This window comes from Aythya fuligula, chromosome 3, assembly GCF_009819795.1.
Source record: "Aythya fuligula isolate bAytFul2 chromosome 3, bAytFul2.pri, whole genome shotgun sequence".
Taxonomy (NCBI): domain Eukaryota; kingdom Metazoa; phylum Chordata; class Aves; order Anseriformes; family Anatidae; genus Aythya; species Aythya fuligula.
The window spans coordinates 29,424,842-29,451,246 of NC_045561.1; the positions used below are offsets into that span (position 1 = coordinate 29,424,842).

General features: G+C 43.9%; 1 protein-coding gene across 1 annotated transcript; it reads right to left on the reverse strand.

Moving 5' to 3' along the window:
- Positions 1 to 225: 225 nt before the first annotated feature.
- On the reverse strand, positions 226 to 26,405 carry SRD5A2 (steroid 5 alpha-reductase 2). The gene is made up of 5 exons (XM_032185263.1): positions 26,122 to 26,405; positions 4,719 to 4,882; positions 1,988 to 2,089; positions 886 to 1,036; positions 226 to 325 (listed from the first exon to the last, which is right to left on the reverse strand). Exons 1-5 carry the CDS (start codon positions 26,403 to 26,405, stop codon positions 259 to 261), a joined length of 768 nt encoding a protein of 255 aa, XP_032041154.1. The 3' UTR covers positions 226 to 258.

Here is a 26,405-nt window from a genome sequence, read left to right on the forward strand (position 1 = left end):
GTGGAGTCATACCCATTCTCCACAAGTAGAACTCCACAGAAAAGCAAGTACGTTGCTTGGGAAGTCCCTGTGCCCACAGCTACCTGCAGTTTCCCCCATAACTAAAACAAGAACTTCAGTTCCAAATGATCTACTTGCCTGTTACAACCCTAGGTTATCATTTGTATAATTATTTATAATCAGACCTAACTTTAAAACTAGGAAAAAAAAAAAAAAAAAGCCCTATAAAAACAGAACACAGAGTCCATATTTCAATCATTAAAAAACAAAAGGAATCAAGGCTTTCCTTGATTTTGGATAGTCCGTAAATGTCTTGAGATAGTACCTGAAAGAAAACAAGCAAGAGAGTGAAACTGCATACATGTAAGAAAAGTGGACAGTTTCAATACAGCTCAGCTGAGGAATCTTATAACACCTCCAAACTACTTTGCTTTGCAATCTCTCTGTGTTACTATGCAAAAAAATAATCCCCAAATATTTGTATCTGGTTATTTAATTAAGTGCAAGCTGATAATAATGCTAAGGTTGTAGCAGACCTAAAGTAGAAACCTTAGGAATTCAGAGCACAGGAGCCTGCCTACTCCAAAATATTGCAGAGAGTGCAAGGAACCTTCAGGAAAGGTTCACGTTACCAGGCCCGGTGACAAGATGCCCTAATGCAGGGGAAGCAGTAATGCAACTCGTGCTACATTAACTGACTGTCAGGCCCATTTGACTCCACAGGTTTTCCAGCACGCTGCTGTACTTTCACCTAGCCACAGACAGGCCAATACGCTTCTTCTACATCGCATTACATTTGGATTTTATCTTGAATTCTGGCCCTGCTCCTTTGCCCCTCCCTGGCATTTTGCCACACACTGCCGGAAGCAGTATGGGTTGCGGTACCTGTGATGGTGATAAGCACGTGGCCCAATGCAGCAAAGAGTAAAAAAGGCAAAGGCGAAGGCTGGTAGGGACCAGGTTGCGATGGCAAAACCAAACCACTCCACAATTTCTCCGAAGTAGTTGGCTCCAGAAACATAGGTGAACAGCCCCCCTGCATCAAAAGACAAAATATGTGATTTTTACCCTCCTGGGAAGTTCCTTCCCATGAAATCAGCAACAGATACCCTACCTTCCTTATTCAGAACCCATAACAGAAACCTAAAATGACTTCCCTGAAGCCAGTGGAGCCATGTCAAAGTACAAGGAGAGTCTTGTACAAGTATAAGAATCAGAGGTAATTCTAAACCAGAGGTTTCCAGCATTTCACAATCATTTATTTCCATTTGGAGAAGGGCTTAAGAAAGCCCATCATTAGAATTATCCAAATTATAATTATTAACATTTATTGAATTCTTTTCTGGCCCTAAAAATATTTTGCAACTCCACTACCTTTGGGGAATGCAAAATCTGGATCTCAGTCTTGCTAATCAAAATATTTACAAGGGTCATGTCAGTATTGGAGGCAAGGAATGGGGCAGGCGGGAGAGATACCAGCATCCACAGCAAGCCAGCAGGAGTCAGCTCCAAAAGCAGGACCTCCTGGATCGCTGTCCATGTTTCTCTACAGAGTCAGGCATTTCCTGGTTCATAGCTTTAACGTTTTTCCCTGAAGTTTACGTTTTGAATCTTCCTTTTGCAGTGTAAGAAGTCCACTGCTTCTTCTTCCCGGACCAGAGGATTTCCTTCTTTGCAGCTGCCTTTTACAAGGCTAAAAACTCTTATCATGTCCCACTTCAATCTTCTTTAAATTATCCAGCCTATTTCCTACAACCTCTCCTCACAGGCTGTGTTTGCAGACACTCTTGTTGCTTCCTGCCGACTGTCTGCAGCCAGCTCATGCTCGTTCCTGCTGCTCAGGGAGCATCTGCAGCAAGTACCTGAGCAATACTGGCATTTATGCCATTACTGTTTGTTTGTTTGTTTGTTTGTTTGTTTGCTTTTATTTATTTTGCAAAATGTCATCTGTCTTCCTGCACTACTTCCCCTAATGACAAAAACATACCTTGAGGAATCTTGTAAGTAACTTCCCCAGGTTTCCTCAGCTGGCGCAGCAGGAGATCGCTGTGAATGTTGATTCCCATCCCCAGCAGAAATAAGAGAAGGCCTAAGGAAGAGAAATGAGAAATGGGTTAGAAAGGCAGCTTCTGGTCTGTCCCATTATCCCTACCCAAGGAATTCAAGCACATTTGTGAGGTTTATCTTTGGAGCACACAGACGTGAGCCCTAACATGATGTGGGTGGATTCTTTTTCAAGTCAAAAATGTGCTGCTACTGAGAAAGCTACTGAACCAGGGAAGTATGAATGATGGCTGACAAAATAACCGTGTATCTCTGTGTCAGCCGTGGGATCCCCTACACTGGATAAGTTCAGTGTGGAGAGCAGTTATGCACAGAAAAATGACCACCCTGAGCAGACTGTTCTGTCAGTCTGACCAGAGCACTTTCAGGTGCTGTGAGAAAAAGCTGAACTTCCCAGGTGGCCACAGTCACTGAGCAGCACAGTCAGTGAACATCGAGGGGAAGGGCAGATGGTGTGTGTGTCGGAGATGTGTGCACGTTCCAAAACCAGAGGGCAGGTCAAGGCTCCATTTTCAAGAAGGACATAAAGAAGATAGCTTTCAAGAAGCTATTACAAGAAGAAAGGCTAAAAAGTCAAAAAGCATCCCTGCACATGGGTTTGTGGGCAGGGAGCAGAGCTTGGTGCTACCACGTGCTACCAGCTGGAGCAGCAGATGTGAGGATAGCCTGCTGCCAATTTTCAACTGCTATACAGTTGACCTTATCAGGTCCCACAGGTACAGGCATTAATGATCTGGAAGATCAGTCATTCAGCTCAGGCTCCCCCTGGCTGAGCAGCACCTACGTATTGACAGTCCCCAGGGACATCAGGTGGCCAAGGACTGGGATGGGCTGGGGTGGCTGGGAGAAGGAGGAGGCCAGGGATTGAAAGGATCAGAGAGAAGCTGGAGAGAAACTGCGATAACTAATAGAATCCTGACAGCAACTGAACAGAAAGTTAAGGGAATAGGCAAAGGACCTGAGGAAGAGGCTTATTTTGGGTAGCTGAGGGACAGGTGGCTAAGGTAGCCAGAATTTTCTGGCTGAGGTAGCCAGGAAGGTTAGCTTGAGACAAAAAAAGGGTCCTCTGCCTGCCAGTCTAAGAGACCCCTGCTGTTGTACTTTCTCCCGACTTGTCAGCTGCTGCTTGCTCTTTTTCTTCCTGAGGCATCTCTTTTAGCAGAGAAAAGTGAAGAAGAAGAGCGGATAGCCTGCTAGCAGGCTCCATACCACATCCACGCTGATGGCAGCCTGCCACAGCTGTGCACGTTACTGCAGAGCTGTAGGCAAGTTTCATTATTCTCACTTTACAGCTGGGGAAAGAGGATCCCAGGGAACACAAATTTACCCAGCACGTCACCGGAGCAGGGAAGGGAACATACATCCCAGGGCAGCTCAGTCCACCGGCAGCGAGGCCGCATGGACAGAGCTGTGGGCATGTACACGGAGCAGTCGCTCCCTCGCTGAGGGCTGCTGACAGCTTCTGGGCGGCGTGATTCATTGATCAGCCTCCATTTAGCTGAAAAACTAGAGGCATCTGATTGAGGAACTCTGCAGGTGACATGCCCTACATTTCATGCCACATTAGACACTGAGAAAACCATGTCTGACAGGAATGAAATGGAGGTGGTGGGTGCTAAGAAGCATAGCAAAAAGTACTGGTAAAACCTCAACGCTTCCAGGAGCAGCAGAAAGTCGGGAAGAATCTGCAGAGGAAGAATACATTGGTTTTTATTTGAGATTTTAAGTGCTGCTAATAATGTTTTCTCTTTTTTTTTTTTTCCCTCATTAAATATATTTTTAATTTATTATGCAAATTAGGCAGTGCGGCATTTACTTTGATATGTATGGGAGCTGTTGCTGAATAACATCCCGGATTTTTAACATGTGATGCTGTGACACAAGGCTGAACTTTCATCCAGTGCCTAAAACAATGTATGGAAAGTACCTTGGTTACTTTGTACTTGTCATACCCAAAACACTTCCTCTGACTCCGTGCTGATTTTCATTTCAAAGCGTGCATTTAAAAATCATCTTCTTTGCAGCACCAAATGTGTAATGCCACCTAGCTGCTCTTGCTCAGTTATTCTCTCAGGGTTTTTACAGGGTGAAATGTAGCTAGATTCTTAAGTTAGGGAACAGAAAGGAACCTTATTAACATACAAAGAGACTGTGCATGATCTCTAATCTTCCCATGTGCCCTACAGGAGAAAAAAGAGCCCTTTGTCTCTAAAGCCTCATTTATGCTGGGGCTTTGCCCTCTGTCAGTCAGAATGGCTGCATCAAGTGCAAACCACCCCAGCAGGGACAGAAAGCCACAGTTTGCCCTTGCACGCTCTCGCCACTGCCTGGTGGACATTTCTGGCCAAGTGGGGCACATTCCTGCTCAGCTGAGGTCTGAGGCAGCAGGAGGCTCTTGGATGGCATCAGGAAAACAAGGCTGGAGATTTGAGGCTGTGCTCTAAGACCCTCCATCTTCATCGTGCCTTCAGAGGTGGCTGCCTAGCAAAAAAATGTCATTGCACATTCAGTTTATCTGGGCCAGCAGGCAGGTTTTATGCTGATTTCCATCACAACTGATTTGACTCACATGTTCTGTGAAGATTAGGACGTAATTCAAAATGCTGACAAATTGCTTGGAGATTACATCTTGGGAATCCTGCAGCTGTAATTACCTGATGTAAATCTGATGTCAGTGCACCAATCGTTTGGATATTCAGCGCAGTAAATCAGGTAGTACCCCTGGAGGAAGCCGTTATAGATACAGAATAACGTGCCAAAGAAAAGCAATTGCAGTGGGAAAGGTCTGCCTCTAGTGAAGAAGGGGTAAATAAATGTCCTAAGGTAGATAAGAAAACAAAGTCAGCACATTACATGATAACATTGTATTTGCAATTTCTCTGCTGTAGGAAGAAAAACCTTAACAAAACATAAAATATATATATATATATATATATATATATATAAGTCAGTAAAGATTAAATATTGGGAAACAACTGTAACAAAATCAGACCAACAACAAATGGGAACAAGAAATACTGCCAATACCCAGATTTTTCTGGTCCCTTGGGACTGAGCACAGGGTGGGAAGCTCGAAATCTCATCCAGAGTCTCTGTGGCTTCAAGAATATCTCTCTGCCTTCATTCTCCCTTGCTGGTAACACGAGGAACTCAAACCACAAACAGCACTTTCATATTAAGACCTTGGCTGCCCTTTGCTGCTGTACTGCAGAGGGCTGAGCAAAGGAAGCTGTGGAAGCACATGGGCACACCGATATTCAGTCTCCCAAACGTGCCACAAGCACTCTGGAGGAGCTTCCTTGTGGAGAAGACATTCCTGATCCCACCACCAGGAATGATCCCTGAGGGATTTAGCTCAGGGGGGGTGTGGAGTTGAAGGCAATGTCAAGACCCCTCTGGTTCTCCCATTCCCTGTGGTGTGTAACCTGAGGTGTAATCGCCTTTCCCAGCTCCTCCTGCTCCACTTTCGGATCTCCGCTCATCTCCGACACACCGCAGCTCTGTCCTGCTCTGCTTGGACACCTCGACCTAGAGGCAGAGTGATGTTGTTGCCTGCACAGGAGGGCCACTTTGCCCCGGTCTCTGCCTCTCCTCCATGCTTTCATACTCTTCTCTAAAATAAGAAGAGCTAAAAACTTCAGTTTAATATGCTAAACACCAAGATTTTCATGCAGTTCCAGCAACCAAAGCTTCCTTAGACAAAGGCTGTGCTAACACTAGCATAAACATTTGTAGGAGCAAATAATTTGTGATTGTGTGGCTTTAGTCATCACACGTTCTCCACTTGAGAAGGGCATACCCCTCTTGACACTGTAGGCAATCCATATCATTTTTGGGAGAGTGGAGATGTTATATTCAGGACTGTTAAGTATTTTCTTACCTGTCCAATTAAGTTCTGTACATGATAAAATCTACACTCTTCGTGTCTTTCTTTTGGCCTCTCAGGCTTTGGATGGTGCTTATCATCGCAGTATGTAAGCTCTAGTGGTAGGCAATCCACAGCCCGGGTTGCCAACATCAACTTCAGCAAGCTGAGGCATAAAATGTCATAACACTATAAATCTAGCTTGAATCTTATTAAGCATGTCTAAAAGTGAGTAAGCTGAGTACAAGCAACAACATGTTAATGTATTCACTGCTTTCCAGAGCAAGATAAGCCAAATTGCTGGCAATTAAGACAGCTATGATGCACAAGTACTAAATCTTTCTAAATACAGTGAAAGCTAAGAGGTACAGAAAATATTTTTCAGGCAGTGATATCATGAGCCACACTTAATAAAGCATGGAAAGGAATGCTCTTTGGAGTATTGTTACCAGCTATTGCTTTTGTCCTTCAGGAGTGAGGTGCTGGAGTAGGCAAGGCCAGCTTTAGCAATCAGACCTGCCTGTGGAAATCATTCTGGCAAACTGGACCCGAGCAGCTATGAGAAGTGGGACACTCACAGGTGGAGACTTGGAGAAAGCAAATTGTACAGAAACATCAGTTTAGGAGGGGAGTTTACACAGCAGATTGGAGTAAGGCCCCTTGTCCAAAACAGGTATGTTTGAGAATCTCCTAATTTCTTTAGCTGATACAGACAGAAGTTCCCACCCTCGCTTCTGTTCCTCATCTCAGCTCCTGGTGAAGCTGCTGCTTGCCATGGCACTGCCTGAATGTGCCATGGCAGTACGAAGGCTACAGGCGCTCGCAAGATGGTTCATCCAGCAGTAACGGAAGGGAAAAATCAGACGTGGAGCTACCTACCAGGGGTGCCGTGGATGCAGGAGGACAGAAGGAAGCTCCGTGCACAGTGTAAGCACAACCTCAGGAGAGCCAGGAGGTGCCAGCTTTTTGTTGTTGTTGTTGAGGGGATAAAATCCTGGCATCAATAAAATCCTGACTCATAGTGAATTCTGAAAATCCAGCTCAGGATTTCATCCAATAACCTGCGTTGTGGAGCAACTTCTCTGAGCAAATCTGCTTCAGTTAATCCAGAGGCCAGACTCAGTTTCCTGTATCTGAACAATGCCAGAAGCCTTTGTTTTAACACAGGGCTTGTCAGCTTGTGCCACACAGCTACCTGAGAGTGCACAAACTATTCCTGATGGGTTTTGAAAAGACAGCTGAGACAAAGTGAGGATATTTAATAGGATTAAGTAGTACATGGAAGAGTCTGCATCTCTGCTGAAATTATTTTGCAATGCGCAAATCAAAAGAGGATCAGAAGCCACCATTTTAGACTAACAGATCAAAAAAATGGCCTTTTGGATTTAGACCAATGACAAATTTGACCTTTATCTTTCAGTGCAATATTGATGACTAATCCTTTAGTCCTTTATTATCTTTACTGGCCAAAGGCACTGCATCTGACTAAACCATTGCCAACAGCTTCCTTTTAAATGAATGAATAATAAATTATTCATCTCCTTTTCCATCATTTATTTTCCAGAAGAACAGGTTTCAAAGAGAAAATGACTTGACATTGCATCCAGTTTCATCTCACAGGTATTAGTCCAGCTCCCTCGAAAACTGTGGAGGTTCCCACTCAAACTGGGGGAAACCAGAGGTTTCTTCTTCTTTCCTTGGAAGGTGGAAATCTTTTCACCAATGTTACCATAGTCCAGTAAGAGAGGGTTCTCAGACCTCCTCCAGCATCTTGTTAACTGGAGGCGTTTATCCTGCTGCTGTCTTTTCTTCTCCAGGGCCCAGGTGCAGTAGTTCAGGCAGCAGCAGCTTGTGCTTTTCAGTCTAGAAACCAAAGGCGTTTCCAGTGTGCATGAGCTATTTTACACCTGGGACAACTGTGTTAAGCCCCAAGATACACTGTTCAGCCTGGAGAAGAGAAGACTGAGAGGTGATCTGACCAATGTTTATATATTTGTAAAGTGCAGGAGGCAAATGGACAGGGCCAGGCTCTTTTCAGGGGTGTGACAAGAGGCAGTGGCCAAAAGCAGGAACACAAGAAGTCCCACACAAACATGTGGAAGAACTTCTTTACGCTGAGGGTGATGGAGCTCTGGAACAGGCTGCCCAGAGAGGTTGTGGAGTGTCTTTCTCTGGGGATATTCAGTACCTGTCTGGACGCTTTCCTGCTCAACCTACTGTAGGGAACCTGCTTTTAGCAGGGGCGTGGACACAATTTTCTCCAGAGATCCCTTCCAACCCCTGTGATTCTGTAACCTCAACGCTATTTTAGTTGCATGGCCAACTAACAACACAGGAGTTTTTGCTATAGGTTGTCACTTGACCATGTTGGTGGGGAGCTGCTGATGCCCTTGGCATACCTGAGCAGTTGGGTGAAGGCTGAAGACATCCACGAAGATGGATGTCTTCTACCTGGGCTATCTGTGATGCCCTGCACGAAGCCTCTAATTATTCTGGAGACTCCTGGATGTCAAAGGACACATTGCAAAAACCCTGCTGCTGAAGGGTCTGTGCTAAAAATATGCACATACTTTCTCTTTTTGATACCAATCCCATAAATTATTTGTGGATTGCTCTCTGAGTCAATTTTTAACTTTTACTATTCTTGAATTGTATCATACTGATTCTCACTGAATACTTGCAGAAGACTGTTGAGCCTATTCTGCATGTACAGTCAACACCAGGGCACAATCTGGTAGTTCATTTTCATGTGCCAACTCAATTTTTTTCAGTTATCCCAAATGGGATTTAAACAAATGTGACAGTTAAAATGTCAGTTTCAAGCAGTAGGCAATCTTGCTATCAGTTCAAAAGGACAAATACTTTCAAAAGTGAAACAGAAGTGTTTTAACCCTCCCTCATTGTGCTGGCATCACAAACAACAGTAGAGCTTCCTCACTTCTCTATTCCTCTCCCCATACATCCCACCCTAAGCTGCTTTGCACCTCCTCCTCATTCCCATGGACTGTAATAGCCCCAAAAGGTCAATAAGACAGGAACATTTGAGCAACGAAAGCACGCAGGTTCTTAGGAGCCAGTTGTATGGCACAGGGTGGACCACATCCCTTTAGTTAAGGAAGTGTGTGCAGTCAGACATGCTCTGGCGTAGCCTCAAGAATCATTTCTGGCTGTGACCCAGGCGACACGCACACCAATGATGCTGGCATGCAGGAACGCCTGTTGGGCTGCTGAACCTCTGGCAATACCTGCCGTAGGTCCAGGACAGACGCCAGATCTCCTGACTGCAGTACTGCAGTTGCACATCATCTCCTGATGTTTGGAAGGCTGTAAAATCAGGAGCTGAGGTCTAGCTGCAGCTGCCTGTGGAGGCTGTGTGTGGCCCTGGGTGACCACCAGCTGCAGGGCACCCCTTCTTCCTTGCCCCTTCCTGCATTGCTGCAAGTGTTTGGGACCACCATAGAGCTGTAATCACTTGCTGGCCCCAGGCCCAGTCCTGTAGACTCATCTTAAATAATTGTCCAGTGATTGTGATGGGAGCAAGAACTCCCTTTTTACTTCAGTCATGCAGATTAACAGATAGCTATGACTAACACAAAGCTGAAATTCACTCTCCTTTCAAAACCACATGTAATTCCACGTTCTTCCAAAAATCTTTGAACAAAGTTTTGGTTGCTATAACTTAAGGAACAAGAAAGATATACACAATACTGACAAGCTTACAGTCCAGCTGCAAAAAAACAATAGTAAACCTGTCACCTCGGGTTTGTTGCTGAGTATTCTGTCTAAAAAAAAAATTTGCTCAATCTATAATTATTGGGTTATTTGTGGTCCACTTAGAAAATTCATCCAACCTGGAGCCTGTTCATAGGGACACTTTTTCTTTGCACTCTCTTAGGAGCAGGTTCAGGACTATATGAAGGCTCCTGGAAGAAGCACTCACCTTTCCTGGGGAAAAAACACGGGCACACATCTGACTAAGGGATGGAAAAAGGACTGAGGAAACCCTGAGACAGAGATGGCACCATGAGATGGCACCAGAGATGGCACCAGAACTTTCAGGAGTTCTTGAGAGAAAGGGCAATGGAGCACGGAAAGTCTGGGCAACACTGACTGAGGGAAGGACAGCAGAAATGGAAAAGGATTCAGAGCGGCAAAATAAGAAGAGGCCTGGAAGAGATTCCTATACTGGACCATTGGTCTGCTGAATTTGGACTGAAGATTAAAATGAGAAGATATATTGGAGATAAAAAATATCAGAAATAATAGAAAATGATCTATTTGGTGGATCTGAATATCTGTGTGCAGAAGTTCTCATGATACTGAAAGGAAGCAAGTTCAAATGCAATCAATATTCATAATAACATTGTACACACACACACACACACACAAAAAAAAAAAAAAAGTAGAGAGCTCAGTAGGACTGGAAGAAGAAGGGGGATAACCACAGGTTACAGACACAGGCAGGTCCTTTAATAAAGAGGAGAAAAAGTCTAAGGCTTTGGAATGCATATGCATTTTTCTATGGATAAATGTGGATAAATCATATTCCAATACAGAGAGACAGAGGATAGCATCTCCCCTGGGTGACCGACCACCAATTAATGCACTTTCTTCTGAAAGACTTTTACCAAGACAGGGCACAAAGTGCCCTTAGATCTCTGCTCTAAGCCAGTGTGGTAACTTGAGGGTTTTAATAGTGTCTCCAATCTCGTCTGAGAAAATCACACACAAACTGAGCGAGTTAAAAACAACAGAGTTAACTCCCTAGAATAGAAAAGCAATTGCTTAACATTGGCATTTATGAGCAGAGCTCCCGAGTGATACTCACTATCCCAGGAAGGCTGACACCATGGATGGCAGCACTTGCAGAAGCCAGCGCCGTCAAAGATTGACAGTCAAAGGGAATCAACAACTGTGCTTGCCTTCTTGCCTACAGTTTAATACAGACTTCAGGTTGAATTCTTGGTGCTGGATCAGAAAAGCTCAGCTGCTTACAACTGCATTTGAATAAAGTGGGATTTTAGGAAAAGATCTACAATAATTTGCAGAGGCATGTATACCCAATGTGAATGGCTAAGAATAAAATGCTGCTTCTACACTACTATCAACCATTGCTTAAAAAAAATGATGCAGTGAGGTTTTTTCCTCAGATAAATCTGAGGAATGTGAGCTATGTAATGTTCAATTTCAACACTGTAAACGCGTAAAGTCAGTCATTCTGACAATTTAGTACTAGTTGGGAGCACGTGGTTAATTGTTACAAATTTTAGGCATGCTATATGGTTAGAAAAGTAAGAAGGACATCTACAGTGTAGGGATGAAATTGAGTCCTCTTCACATCAGTGCATGCAGGAATGATTAGATGTGCTTCACTTAATAAAATACATGTGGTTGGAGGAAAAAAAGAAAAAAGAAAAAAAAAAAGGAAAGAACAGTACCTAATAATGGGTATTTGTTTTTAATTAGTAAGGAAGAACTGTGTAGGCTTGACTCCAAGGAACACATTCCTGCTTTTCTAAATTCATTGCAACAGCAGCCAGGTTTCAAAAGCATTTTGCAAGTCTGTGTATGAATTACTTCCTTGCTCCTCTTGTTATTCTGCCATTATTTCAGAAGTTGTCGCTGGAAAAATCTGGTATCTCCCAGCGATTACCAGCACCCAGTCAGAACCAGCAAAGGGGAATTCTTCCCTTTCACTGTTTAGAAAAGGCATTGAATCGTGAAAAGCATTGAATCATTGTGATCTTTTCTACTGGCTTTAGCAGGTAACAAGTGCCACACTTCAATTATTATGCATTTTCTAAAGGGAAACCAAGAACAAAATTCTTGGGCTTGGTGCATTAGCAAGCTGTGCCAGCCAGACGCAGTCCATTAGCAAGCTACAATCAGTATACATTTATATTGATATATTTGTTCCTCACAGGTTTCCATTTTGGAGTAGAAATTCCACATTGGTTTTAAATACCCCTAATTGCGAAATATTATTTTATGTATATTTGCTCTTAGCTAAGCAAATTTTTATGATGTCTTCCTTTTTGCAGAAAGGAGATCTGAAAGAAAGATGGACTAAAAATTGGGGAAAATGGATTGAATGTCCATAACCAAAAGTGACTGGAGCAAGATCCTAGAACCAGCTGTCTCTATCTATCTCGTCTGCCAAACTGGATAAATTCACTGGAAAGACTGGGATTTTTTTTTTCAAAATATTTTGCTCTTTAATAGCCAAAGAAGGTAAAGTGAAGCTAATAAAGCAAAGGAATGATTTCCTGTGTACAGATCCATGCTGGAATCAAGACCATCCCACGCAGACCCACAGTTTGCCCACAAAGACCACACAGCAAAGTACTGGAGTCCACGACGTACAGCATGATGGACCTTTTGTCTAAAAAGCCAAACTAGTATTTGCAACAGCCTCTGCCTCCAGGAGTGCTATACACCTACAATAGCAGGAGGCAGGATTTATTTCTATATTTAATTTAGGTAATCCCATTTTCTTAAAATAGGTTTATTTAGTGAAGGAATTAACATAAATTGCATGTATTATGGGAAAGGGAGGGTAGCAGCAGCAGTTGTTCCATGTCTTGATCTTAGCAAGACTTTTTATACTGTCTTACATGTCAGTCTTAGAAGCGTCTTGGGGTTTCCTGATATAGAAGATGTTATTTTAAGTGGCAGTGAAATTGATTGTTAAATTGTATCAAGGGATCATTAACAGTCGTTCACTATCAATGTAAAAAGGGTATTTTGAGAGAGGTTCTGTAAAAGACTTTTCTGGTATTATTCTGGTTTTATTCTGGTATTATTCTGGTATTATTTTCTGGTTTTTGTGAGTGATATGCTTCTGGGAAAAGGTGAATATTCTTAATATGTTTATGGCTAGCACAACTCTGGTAGATGCTGAGCACACCAAGAGTGAGGAATAGAGTTAACAACAATCCTGAAATATTGGTTTCCTATTTTTAAAACAGTAGGTTTGATTCAGTAAAGACAATGATAAAATAAAACACTTGGGTAAGTCTAACCAGATGTAAGACAAACTGGAAAACTGTCTGGATAGTAGAGGGAATGCTGGTAGGGCACAAACAGCGTGAGCTCAGAATGTCAGCCTGTGGTAAAGAAGGCAATAAAATATATAATGTGGAAACAGGAGTGCTGATGGAGACACTCAGAGCAATCTTTCCCCTTTGCATGGTGTTAGTAGGAACTTAGAGCATACTAAGTACAGCTGAACTCTACTTTATAACATGCAGGGACAAAGCAGAAGCAGTCCAGAGAAAAACAGCTGTGGTTTAGGAAATGTGAGCTATGTGGAAAGACTGAAGCACTCAGGGTTGTTTCACCTGACAGAAAACCTGTGGATGACATTGTAACAACTTACAACTTCATTAAAAGTTGCTGCAAAAAATAAAGAAGTATTAGCTGGAGGGTTGGAAGAACATCCATCACTGGTCGTTTTTAAGGACAAGTCAGACAAATGCCCATCAGGAATGATGCTTAGACTGATCGTCTTTCCTTATTCTCTGTAATTTACCCTGCAATTGCAATTCTGGGCTGTTGCAGGCTAGGTCATTACAGGACACTGGAGCTCGTGGAGGCCTCTCCTGTGCTAATTTTGTCCATACAGGTCAAAGCACTGAGAAGAAAATTCAAGGACTATATGGCCGGGAGCTGTACAAGAATGGGAACTTGGAGCTATCTTGGTGAGAGAGAGCTGGGGAGGAGTGATGAGATCTGGAATTAACTCAACAACAGCAACAGCAACAACAAAAACTAGCATGAGCAAAACCTCTTACTCAGGCTGCAGACTGAACCCAATGCCAGGTCAGCTATCTCAGTTGAAACCCTAACTAAACTTGGTCCAGATTTAAAATTGTATGAGTGGTAGAAGACAGGACTAGGGTCAACATGAAAAGATGAACTGCGGTGAAGACAGACGTGCAGATACCAACCACAGTACTTCATGCTTGCCTCTACTAATTGCTGGTATCTAAAGGACAGCAGTACATAATGATTAAGGGAGTGTTTGTTGTTTTATCTAAGCAATAGTGTGTCAAAGCCTCAGCCAGCTAAAGCATATATTTCAGCAAGGTATCTCACTCTTTTCTTCTCCAGAAATAACCACTTGATATTTATGAAGACAGATCACTTTGTTCCTATTGCTAAACTATGGGTGCCTGCCAAAGGCACGAAACATGTGCCAGAGTAACTTAACCAGACACTGTGCTATGCACTTCAAAAAACTCCCTGCTCCACTGGAGCGGAGAGCTGAAAGAGTTCACAGAGGCTCAGAGTGTGAGAAGAACAAAAGGACACATCTACATGAAAAATGGTACAAAACCCAAGGATGCACAAATCTGTGCTCTTACAACTGCACTTATCAGAGAAAGTGTACTTATTTCCCACAAGTGGCCCACATGGGGCTGAGAAATGACCAAGGAAAACCAGACAGTTGGTAAATTAACCCCCTCCAAAGTTACATCTTGGTCAGACTGTATCCCACTGACATACACTAGCCTTCGTATCTGTTCAGAAAGCCCCTGGAGAGTTGCAAGAGACATTGCTAGTAGTATTTAAAACATTATTAACTGGCTTTTTCCAGTCCAGTAAGGACCTTTTTGTCCTCTTTTAAGCCTAAACTCCAGCTCTTTCTCCATTTTGCTCTTCCAGCCTTCCTGACTTTGTCTTTTCTTTGTCTTTCCTTCTTCAGATTCTTGCCTCCCTTATGGCTTCTCATGATTTTTTTTCCTCTAGTCAAGATTTGTCTCTCTTGCTACCTAACAACTGCACTCTGCCTCTCTGTCTTGTAGTTCTTTCACCTTTGTCCCTCTCCCTTTGCAATTATGACTGGATATCTTTAGCAACAGGATTGCTTCTCTTGGGCTCCCAAACAGGTCCTTGACCCCTCTACAACAGATTTTCCAGATCCTGTAGCTGGAAATGACTCAGCCATGACACAGTATTAGTACAGTTTACACTGACTTGTCCATGAAAATGTGTTGTGCTTCCTAAACTATTTAATTCTCAATTCCATTTGGCTTTGCATTGCCTCCATAGGGTCAGTTCTTGATAAACTCTTGCATAATTTGGACACATAACAGCATTGGTCTACACGGTTGCTATGGCAGAGAGCAGCAGAGACTGGCTGTTACTCCCAGTAGCAATGCTTGGTACTTGTGGAGGTGAGGACCAGGTTAGGACCTCCTGGGTTTGCTCTCCCCCTGTCCTAAGTGCCCATGCAATTGTTTTTTGTGAAGGAGGAATAGGCCAGGAACCTGGTGGAGGTTCCTGTGCCAGTCTCTGGCTGGGGAGCACGTCCGCACTTGGGGACCTGTGAGCATGTGTTCAGAGGCAGTGTGCTCACTGCTCCCACACAAGGCAAGCAGGCTCCCAGCTGCCTCGCTGATCAGCCCGAGCAGCTGTGTCTGTGACAGGGGCTCACAGAGCAGGAGGGACACTTGGGGACTACAGGAGACTGAGAAACAGACCTAAGGTCATGAGTGCATCTGGTGACAGCCAGCAGCTACCTCAGAGTCTCACCCCAAGTCTGGAGACTTGACACATCTGTGTTGTTTATTCAGCTACATGAAGCAGTTTGAGATTGTGAGCTATGAGTTGCTCAAAAAAAAAAAAAAAAAAAAAAAAAAAGACCTTAAAACCTGTGAGAAAACTGAGGTCATAAATTAAAATGGTTTAAGGCCCTACCTCGGCTGAGAGTGCTTCTGCCTTTCACCATGCAGCAGGCTAACGGTAGAAGGATTTCTGACTGTTTCACCACCGCCCACAGGGTTCAGAAGTGCAGCACTGGGTCATCTTCTTCCTTGTTTCTTAATATGCGATGACATGCTCTGAGAAACTGAAAGACTGAGCAATAAACTTCTGCAGCAGTTTGGGTTTGTCTCGTGTTGGGAAAGTCTTCTTCATAAACGTAATGACCAGAAACACTACATACATTTTTTTCCAAGTTTGGAGCCTAATTCTTTCATACGAAAATTTCAGGCCTTTTAACAGACTTGTTCCCTGTACACATTCAAAAACACATTTAACTAAACAATTACAACATTTCAAATTATTTTTCATCTCTGACAGCTTTGCACAGTCAGCTTAGTTAAAACAAATGTCTTGCATTAGTCTGATTAAAAACATGGTGCGTCATTAAATTCCATGTGCCAGACCAAGCTCTGTCCTCAGCTGTGTCTGTATTTCAAACTAATTCAAAAGCAATAAGGATGAGCTTGATTTTTGAAGGAAGACAGAAATTCAAAGGCCAAGATATATGATGACAAAGCAGAAAAACTGCTTATTGCAACACTTAAACTCTTGGAGCCCATGCTGCATTTGAAGGGCTGTTGATTGGTATAATCATTTTAACCAGTAGACTATAGCAACCGAATATGGAAACCACAAACAAAAAACATGGAACTCCAACTTCCATGGCTAAAAATTAGAGGAAGTCAGGTCCATGCTGAAATGTCCTGGAGACTCACATTTGCATAGATGTGTCCTAGGTCTTGAGGAGTACTGAGTACGTGCGATTTGATTAGTTTTCAATACCTCCCATACCTCCGCTCCTGTAATTGGCAGCATCCTGCCATTATAAGTCAGAATCTCAGACATAGCCTTCTATCAGCAGTTTAATCTGATCAATGTCTACAGCCAATACCTAAAAAGTTGTTCTACTTCTAAAAAAGTAAAAAATGTTGAAGTTGGAAGTTATAATTTCTAAATCCTTAGGTCCACATTTTGAAAAACATTGGTTGAATGTCTTTCATTTGGAAAGGTAGTAATCCAAATTACTCCTGAACCTGTATGACCTCATGGCATCCATGGCAGTACAGACACAGAGAGGAACAGAATCTGAAATGTCAGTTGAGGTCCCGAGTTTATGTTCACACTAAAATGGTCAGAAGATTTATTTATTTTTTATTATTATTTTATTTTTTGTAATGAAAAGACCTGTCATGGGCTGACACTGAGTCACAGCCAGCTCTGCTCCCTTCCAAACTAAATACTACATCGAAAGATTTCCTATCTCATAAAATTGCTAAGTGAAACACTCAATTCATAGAAAATGTCAGTATTAGTGTCCTTTGTTCCCCAGATTTACCCCAATACTGTCCTCTTGCAATTTTTCTGTTCCATTTCTTCTCAGTCCTTTCTGTTTCTAACATTTCTCTTACTAGCCCTTTCCTGTTCTGCTCTTTCACCTGACCTTTCTATCTCTTGCCATCTAACCCTGACCAGAAGCCTCACAGTATTTTTTATTTCTCTGCATTCAAGACAAATTGTATTTTCCTATCCCTCGCTGACAGGACTCCAGACAGGGGACCCTTTCACCCCTACCAGCCTGAAATGCATGAGAAGCGCTGCTCTGCCCCTGCAGTGCTGGCCTGGACAATACTTGGCTGGATTGCAGGCTCGCACACTTTGGTCCTGCTTATAGCCTCAGGTGAACCAGAACTGCTCAGCACAAGTAGACTCTAAAGATGTTAGTTGACAAACTTTATGAAGTTTTTATGAACAAATACAAATGCATTTCCCAGAAACAACTCCGCCAAGTTTAAATTGCTTTTGCTGGGAACAGCCAGAGACACATCTCTTGACTTTAGTAACCTTAGCCCAGGCCAACTTTGAAAACACGAATGCTTTGATGATTTTTTATTTTTTTTTAAGTTATAAAGAGAAGCAAACACACACAAAGAACTCAATAGCATAATGTAAACACAACTTTTGTTTCTCCCCTTCATTGTTCTCAGGAGCAGCAAAAGTTTTATAGTTGCGCATGCATTTTCCTGCCCCAGGTGTGTGACAGGAGTCCCTGACAGGTCTGCTTAGGACAACACTCTCCAGAAGTATTCTGCATCACTTAGTAGAGCACTTAAAATCACAGAATCATCCAGGCTGGGGAAGACCTTCAGGATCATCAAGCCCAGACCTCACCCAACACTACCAAGTTCTGTCACCAAGCCATGTCCCTAAGCACCACATCCACTCCTCTCTTAAATACCTCCAGGGATGGCCACTCCACCACCTCCCTGGGCAGCTTGTTCTGATGCTTGGCCACCTTTTTGGTGAAGACATTCTTCCTGATATCCAACCTAAACTTCCCCTGGCACAACTTGAGACCCTTTCCTTGTGTCTCATCACTTGAGATAAAAGGGACCGACCCCCTCCTCACTGCAAGCTCCTTTCAGGCAGCTGTAGAGTGCAACAAGTCCACCCATCAACCTCCTCCTCTCCAGACTGAACAGCCCTGGTTCCCTCTGCTGCCCCTCACAAGCCTGGTTTGCCAGTCCCTTCACCAGCAGGGTCACCCTGCTCTGCCCACGCTCCAGAACCTCAGTGTTCCTCCAGTAGTGAGGGGCCCAACACTGGACACAGCACTCAAGGTGCTGAGTACAGAGGGACAGTCACTGCCCTAGTCCTGCCGGTCACACCGCTTCAATGTGCATCTCTACCAGGAGAACACCCTTATGCAATTAGACTGCATTGAGTAGCCCAGCTAGCTTATTCAGATGGTGGCATGAAGGCCTAGTTTAAAGGGATTTGGCTTTATAGCAAGGCAATCCAAGTCGTCTTCACCAGCATGTCAAAGTGACACGAGTCCTCACTCGGCCCTGGGATCTGCTTCAGCGTAGTCCTGCCAGGGAAGTGATCTGCTCCTTAATGTCACAGATAGGCAAACCCACTTCCTCTGGTAGACAACACATCTCTTTCCAGACAACCTTTATACAGGAACATTTTCCAAAGACTTTTCTGAGTAGCAGCCTCCTAGCATGAAAAGTGTTGGATTAGGTTGGTGAAATCTAGCACAGTTGTAAGCAAAATGGTATATATGGCAAATGTCAACTGTGGGTGACTACTGATCAATTCACCTGCCACATTTAAATCAACATCTAGAAGAGAACAGCACTTCAAGGTGTGTAACATAAGAATGGTTATTTGATTAATAGTTTAAGTATAATTCTACTTGACCAAAATGACTTTAATTTTGAAGGAGATAGCATGAATATCACCACCGGCAGTCCTATAGATGCAGTGTTTGGAATGTGTACATATTTATAATCAGAATAGTACAAGGCTGTTTCACAGGTTTTTATTCTTACCTGAGATCTCCAGAACTAGAAAATGACCTAAGTGTATAAGCTTTTCAATACACAAAGGGGCTTGTGAAAATTTCTGCTGCGTGTATGGAATGAACCTTAGCTCTTCTCCCATGCTTTTTATTTTATACTTAAAAGAGCAGCCCTAATAAAGGGATACTGCAGACTTCCCACGATCAAAACAAGTAATTTCTTTGTTTGGTAGAAGGAATATTATTTTAAAGTAAAAACGTTTACTAAGACTCTTGCATATAGCGTAGCCTTTTTTCTCTTAGTTTACTCCTTTACAATTCTGCTTTTCAAATATCAACAGCAGGAATCTGGTAATGCAGATACAAATCTTTACGTTCTCTTCAGTCTAACTGAAGCTCAATGGAGTTCAATGCTCAGCATGTATCTTTCCACAAGGCTTTAAACTCCCAGGGTACAGAGCATTGTAACTTCCTCACTGAGGTTTGGAAGCCCACCTGGGTGAGATCAGAAGGACCTACTTGTGCCTTGGTGACTGCCTCATGGCTGGGACTTCAGGTCTCTGCAATTTGAACAGCTCTCTCCAGAGCGGCTGGGACTGAGCACCCACTGAGCCTTTATTTATCAGTGACAGGCAAACAGGAGTGACCGACTGAGGTGCTTCAGAGGAAGCACAAATACTACTTTAGCTATGGCCCTGCTCCAGGTAGCAGAGATGGAACAAGGAGAAAAAACTTCTGTGATCTGCTCTGCATGTACCATACCTTCCTTTCCTTCCGGAGGACAGAATAGACACTTGGTATATGAAGCCAGTTGCTTGACTGCAAGACAACAGGTATAGTCTGGAGTGCTAAATTGTAATGATGGGCAGCACACACACACACACACACACAAAAAAAAAAAAAAAAAAAAACCTTCTTGAACAACCAAATTTGGGAATTACTGCCTTAGGTGGCACAGCAGGAGGGGTGGACATGACAAGGAATGGAGAGCAAGAGAGCGGCACACAGTAATGTCTAACTCGGAAGAAAACCTCAATTATAAACTAAAAAAAAAAAATAAAAAAATCACAGATTAATTGGCATCACGTAGAAATATACTGATAGCAGGCACGCTGTCTTGAAAAGATGTGAAGAAAGATAAGTCTAAGTCACCTAAGTGATCTGGGGGTTTTGGTCTACAGCAAGCTGAAGACGAGGCAGCAGTGCAGCAGTGTGCCTTGGTGACCAGCAGGGCCAACCCTACCCTGGGGTGCATCAGGCACAGCACTGCTAGTTGGTCGAGAGAAGGGATTGTCCTGCTCTGCTCTGGTGTGGCCTCACTTCAAGTACTGTGTGCAGTTTGGAGCACCACAATAAAAGAAGAACATAAAACTATTAGAGGGTGCCCAAAGGAGGTCTACAAAGATGGTGAAGGGTCTGGAGGGGAAGACATATGAGGAGCAGCTTGAGGGCCATTGGTTTGCTCAGCCACGAGCAGAGCAGGCTGAGGGGAGGCCTCATGGCGGCCTGCAGCTCCCTCACGAGGGAGCAGGTGCTGAGCTCTGCTCCCTGGGGACACCGACAGGACCCGAGGGAACAGCATGGAGCTGGGACAGGGGAGGGTCAGGCTGGGGGATAGGGAAAGGTGCTGCACCCAGAGGGTGGTCGGGCACTGGGATGGGCTCCCCGGGGCAGCAGTCACGGCACTGAGCTGCCAGAGTTCAAGAAGCGTTTGGACAATGCTCTCAGACACAGATTTTTGGGTGGTCCTGTGTGGAGCCTGTGTTGGACTAGATGATCCTTGTGGGTCCCTTCCATCTCACAATGTTCTGTGATTCTACAATACCTCTGCAGAAATTCTTCCAGTCCAAGGGATAAAAGGAGAAATGATGTGGGTACGCTTTATGCTGGGCAACAACTGCAGGTGTCTGTAACGTTAGGCCATTTTCCAATGGAAAAGGAACATATAGATGAGACTGTTTGTACTAACAGTGAGGAAGGCAATCAGCTGGTATTCAATTATAAGGGAATAATTATGAGGGTATTTAATAATGCTAGAGGAGACTGCAAGGAAGCAAATTCAATAGCAGCTCTGGATATGTGAACATTTTACACTTCTGGGACAAAGCATGCTGAGATGTTTTAGTTGACTACTTACACGCTAATTTGAGGAACCTGGGTAGAAACAGCAAGAAATCTAATATTTTCACTGATGAGATGAAACTGGATATAGCTGGCATTACTGAAACTCATTGGGATGAATTGCAAAAAGTTAAACTCACTGACTGAGCAGCAAAGAATGCATGAAAGAGGCAGAGAGAATGGCCAGCCTCCTCTAGGGATATCACTACCAGATCTAGAGTTAAGCCCAAACAGAAGAGGGAATGCAGATGTGTTACTGGACGGCTGGTGAAGGCCAAAAGGTATGTGGTTAAGATCTACTGCAAAGGATCGAGGTGAAGCAAAATAGAGAATTGTGGTTGTTACTTGTCAAATACCTGCATGTTATGTGCTGGGAGATGAATGGTAGAGGTTTCAAGAGGCCGCTATTGAAATATCTTTAGTTCTTGACAATTAATGATGATGACTTTCTAAGAACAAAAGATAAAATAGGTATTTCTTTGGGGAAAAAATAATTTCTGGATTGAAGCTGGTGGCTATTATATGGTCTGATTAAATCTACTATTAGCCAGGAGACTCCTATTTAGAAACATACAGTTTAAATTTAATCTAATCTCTGCTTATCTACTTGGTGTTTCAAAAAAAACATAATAAAACCCCATTATGAATGAGTACAAAATACCATTGAATGAGGCAATACAGGCAGGCTTAAGAAGACTGGATGAGCCCATTTTGCAGAGCTTGGGGAAAGGGAGCAGCTTTTTCTTTCTAATCCCAGTTTGGTTTTTGGTACTGGCCAAGAGATGCATAAAGAATTTGTGCAGGGTTCAAATGCTCCTGGTTTCCCATTCTTGAGCCATGAAAGTTGGCTTTCCCTGATTTTTTCAGAGTGATCTCTGTAGAAAACTAAGTACAGGCACACCAGATGGGTCACCTGTAACCAAAGGAGGCTGAGGATTCAGCTGTCTCTGAAAGACCTGCCTGCCTAATGCCTGTCAGACCGCTAGAGTGCACTTCAAAATTAAAACAACAAATTTATTTATTTATTTTTTATACTCTAACAGAGTAAAGGATTATGTTTGTAGCTCCGTAAGACAAGACTTTCTCCCTGACTGTTGAAGTTGGCATCTCCTCTGCTCCCCCACCACTCTGTCTTACTCTTTTCTTGCCTGGTCTGAGTTCTAAGAGAAATGCAGCCTTATGGTTTATATGGAATTTGATTGTGATAGCTCCCTCTCATCCTCTTATATTCTGTTTCCCCACTTTGGTTCTTGAATGGGATGCAAAACGGAAATGCAGTGAACAGGCTCCCCACCCACCCCAACACCACCTGAGGACTTCAGCTGGCATCCTCACTGCATTCCTGAACCAACGCAGCCCCTCGCGCAGGAAAGGCTGTATTACAAAATACATTTCAAACCACAGTCCTTTAAAGTGATTTATGACAAGAACTATTCCGGTACATACATCTCATGCCACTCATCATTTTCTGCTCACAGACAGCTTTTCCTAGAGACTGCAGATACAGATGGCAGATTTGGCATTCAGTGAGTGCTTCTCTCACTTTCTTCCTTTCTTCTCTGCCTTCCCAGCCCATCAGTTTTGGAGGCCCTGCTATCACAGACCCTTCATATGGAAAGTGAAGAAGCTGTGAGCTTACCTAAACCAGATGTGATAAGTTCAGATTTTTATGGTATGTTTTCTTTAGCACCGTAGGGCCTCTGGATTTGATTAAATTCACACCATGCTGCGGTAATACAGTGCACACGGAGAGACGGAGAGCTGGCCAGCCACAGATAGCAGACAAACGGGGGGGGGGGGGGGGGGGGGGGGGAGGGAAACATTTGGGATTCCCCCGTTTGCTCCCCCCACTCCAAACCAGCAGGCGCAGAGTGCCTTTTAGCTCTTGCCGGCGGCCACAGGGAACGCACCATCTCGTGCTTGCCACGAAGAGAGAGGCTGCTGCCTAGCGGTGGCCGAGAAGGCTGGAGAGCGCCCTGCTTCCCCACGAGGAGGGAGGGCGAAGGAGGTCTCCTGGCATCCTCCTCCGGCTGCGGGGCTCGCTGTGGGGCCGCGAGCAGGCTCCTGGCACCCCGCCTCGCCCCCTCCCGCCCCAGGAGCCCCCGGCATTAACCCCGGGACTTTCTAGGAAAGGGTTATGGGGTCCCTGCCACGCTCCACCCTATTCCTCAACGACCTGGCAGCAGATACAAAAGCGCCGCCGAAAAAGCCGGCAGATGGCACAAATTCTAGGCGAGTGGTGAGCATCGGTGCGGGTCGGGCAGCTGCCCGGAGCACTGAGCCCATTCAGAAAATGACTTCCAAAGCAAAGAGTGTCCCTAAAGGGACTGTAACCTTAGCAAGAACCAGCTCCGGGGTGCTCCAAGGAGCCTGGAAACACAGGGCTTCCCGGCGTCACTCTGGAGCAGAAGGCATCCTGTGGTCTGTAAGCATGGGAATAGCCTATGGGAACGGGAAGGTGCTGGTCTCTAGATACGGTCCTACAGCTCTGGTGCTACAGCCAGCTCTGAGGTCTTCGCTTTAAAATGGATGTAGGAAAGGAGAAGAGGAAAATAGTTTGCAGGGAGGGAAGAACTGCCTTGCATTGATGGCCTTCAGCCGTGCTTCAGTGCCGTGATAAATCTGGTTTAGGTATGATACCTCAGATCAAATAAAAAATGTTGCAGCTATGTGACACCACATGCAACAGCAGGACAAAATCATTATGCTCATTTAAACCTGTTCCTAAATTTATGAAAAGGTAACTTTATCCTGACAAACTTCATGCTGGATGAGGTACCATGTATCTGCACCGCTCTGTGTCAGATCAGGTAATGTCCATTCCCCTGTAGCTGGCAGAAAGCCAGCATAAAAACATAAATCTTTCATAAGCACCATATCATGTGCATTAGCCAGTTCATCAGAAATACGATCATGTGCTCCTGTACTATCTGGATCACACCAGTGCAGACAGAGGACCTGACAGCGAGTCCTCTGTAACAAGCAGGTTGAAGGATGATCTGATTACTGTATAAGTGATACCACGGTCAGAAAATACTAAAGGATACTACAGAGTGCTTTAAATTAGCACAGAGCAAGAAGCAACAAGCAACACTGGGAAGAAATCAAGAGTAGTCCTATTCAAGCACAACATTTTAAACACATTGAGTGATAGTGAAAGAATTCACAAGACTAAACTACCAAAGAAAAGAGCAGATTTTCCATAGAAAATGATGGATTCTCCATCTTCCGGGGTCTTCGGATCAAGACCTGAAGATACTCTGAACTAGGTGCTTCAGTCAAACACAACCTACTGGGGCGGGCAGCGCAGCTGGTCACAGCATAGAGGAAGGCAGAACAGCTATTATAGTGGTCTTTAAAAGTCTGTTTCTCTAATAATCCACATTGTCCTTCTGGGCATACCTGTTTAAAACTTCTATTCCACATGCATGTTTGGTGTAAAGAGATCTGACAAAATTAGGAACAATAAAAGCTTTCCTGTAGAGACAAAGTTGTTGCTAAAATATGCAACAATATATGAAGAAACTTCTCTTTACAAAGAGGTTATTTGCATACAAACATAAAGTAATGCTTAAATGCAGATATCAGATGATTAGTAGCAAAAGTAGGAACAGATTAGTTAGTTGGATAATTTTATAACTAAAACCAGAACATTTTTATTCACTTCAAAATTTTAAAGTCAGAAAAACTGCAGTAGGCTACATCCACTAAGTAAATGTAATTTTATTAATGATCAATTCTATATTTAACTTATTATATTTGCAGTCGAGTTTAAACATTAAATTATTTAAAACTGTTGTTAGTTCATTTCTAATGAAGATAATTTAAAAAAAATTTAGATAAACTCTGGATATTATATCAAAGTGCTGAACCTCTTTTCAAATACCATAAACCAGTGAAACATTTGTAATCAGAAAAACTCCTCATTTTCTCTTTTTGTTGCTCTTCTACATAACAAGAGAGCACTAGCATGCAATGCAATATTTTGAATATTAATTGGTTTAAAAGAATTCCCGAATGGCTTGCATGAGAAGAGGCTGCATGCTGTAAGAATAATACTGGAGTAACATGCAATGCTAGAAACAAAATAGGTGGTTATGTAGACTTGGCTAAACGAGAGCTTTTATTTTTACAAGGGAAAAAGTACAATCTGGCCACGGATGAGAAGAATCTCCAAACTGTTTGAGGAAAAAGAAGTATGAAAACACAGGGCTTCTGCCTAAGTCTAGCAGAAATGTTGGGAAAGAAGGCACTGGCTCAGATACATGCCCACCGGCAGGGTAACGTCTCGTTCAGTTGTCTAGTGGTGCTCATTGATTTCCTTTTCTGAAACGACCAGAAATCCATGAGAAGAGCAGAAGGCATTAAATTAAATTTAGTAGGACTACATGCAATTAATACATGTAGCTTTCTGGGAGCCTGGTGTGTGACAGGTAGCATCCTCCAGCTGATTTAGTATAGCAAAGACCACCTTAGTGATAATGAATACATCTGTAAAATAAGTGTTTTAGCCCTTAAAACCATTTCCCGTTTTATTTTCAACATCCTAGGGTCTGCATCCCTAAGCTGGCTGTTGAGAGAGACTGCTGCTGGATTTTCAACGTATTGATCGTGGCTGAGTTGCAAACAACCAGTTTTGCTCAGTTGTCACATGCAAGTTTTATATTTCTGGGAAAATAAAAAAAAATAAATAAATAAAAGAGAACTAGGAGTTGGGATAAAGGAAATAGGAAGGTTTCACTTCAGAAGTCACATCTCCCTTCACTAGGGAATGACATACTCTTTTCGCCTGCCCTCTCCGCTTGCGGAAAGTCGGTTTTACCACCAGCCGAAAAGCAGCAGCATGCAAACTCCTCACGAGACCCCGCGGGAAATGGCAGGGGGGCAGCGGCAGCAGCAGCAGCGGGCACACCACACCCGGCATACGAGGAGGCAGACGGACAAACTCCTGCGGTACCCTCCGGCAGCGTCCCCCCGGCCGGCCCGCTCCCCGGGGTACCTGTAGAAGTAGTGCCAGCAGAAGAGGCAGCAGAGGAGGCGGCAGCCCAGCGGCTCGAGGCGGGGCGGGCTGCGCAGCGCCAGCAGCAGCGCGGGCACCAGGAAGGAGGGCAGCTCCTGCACGAACCAGGCGCAGCGAGCCGGCAGCCGGCCCCGCGGCCGGCACAGCCGCTCCTCGTGCTTGCCGTAGCGGGACGGCACCCGCAGGTACAGCGACAGCTGCAGCAGCGCCAGGGCGCCCAGCAGCGAGCTGAGCGCCGGCACCAGCCCGGGCAGGCAGTGCAT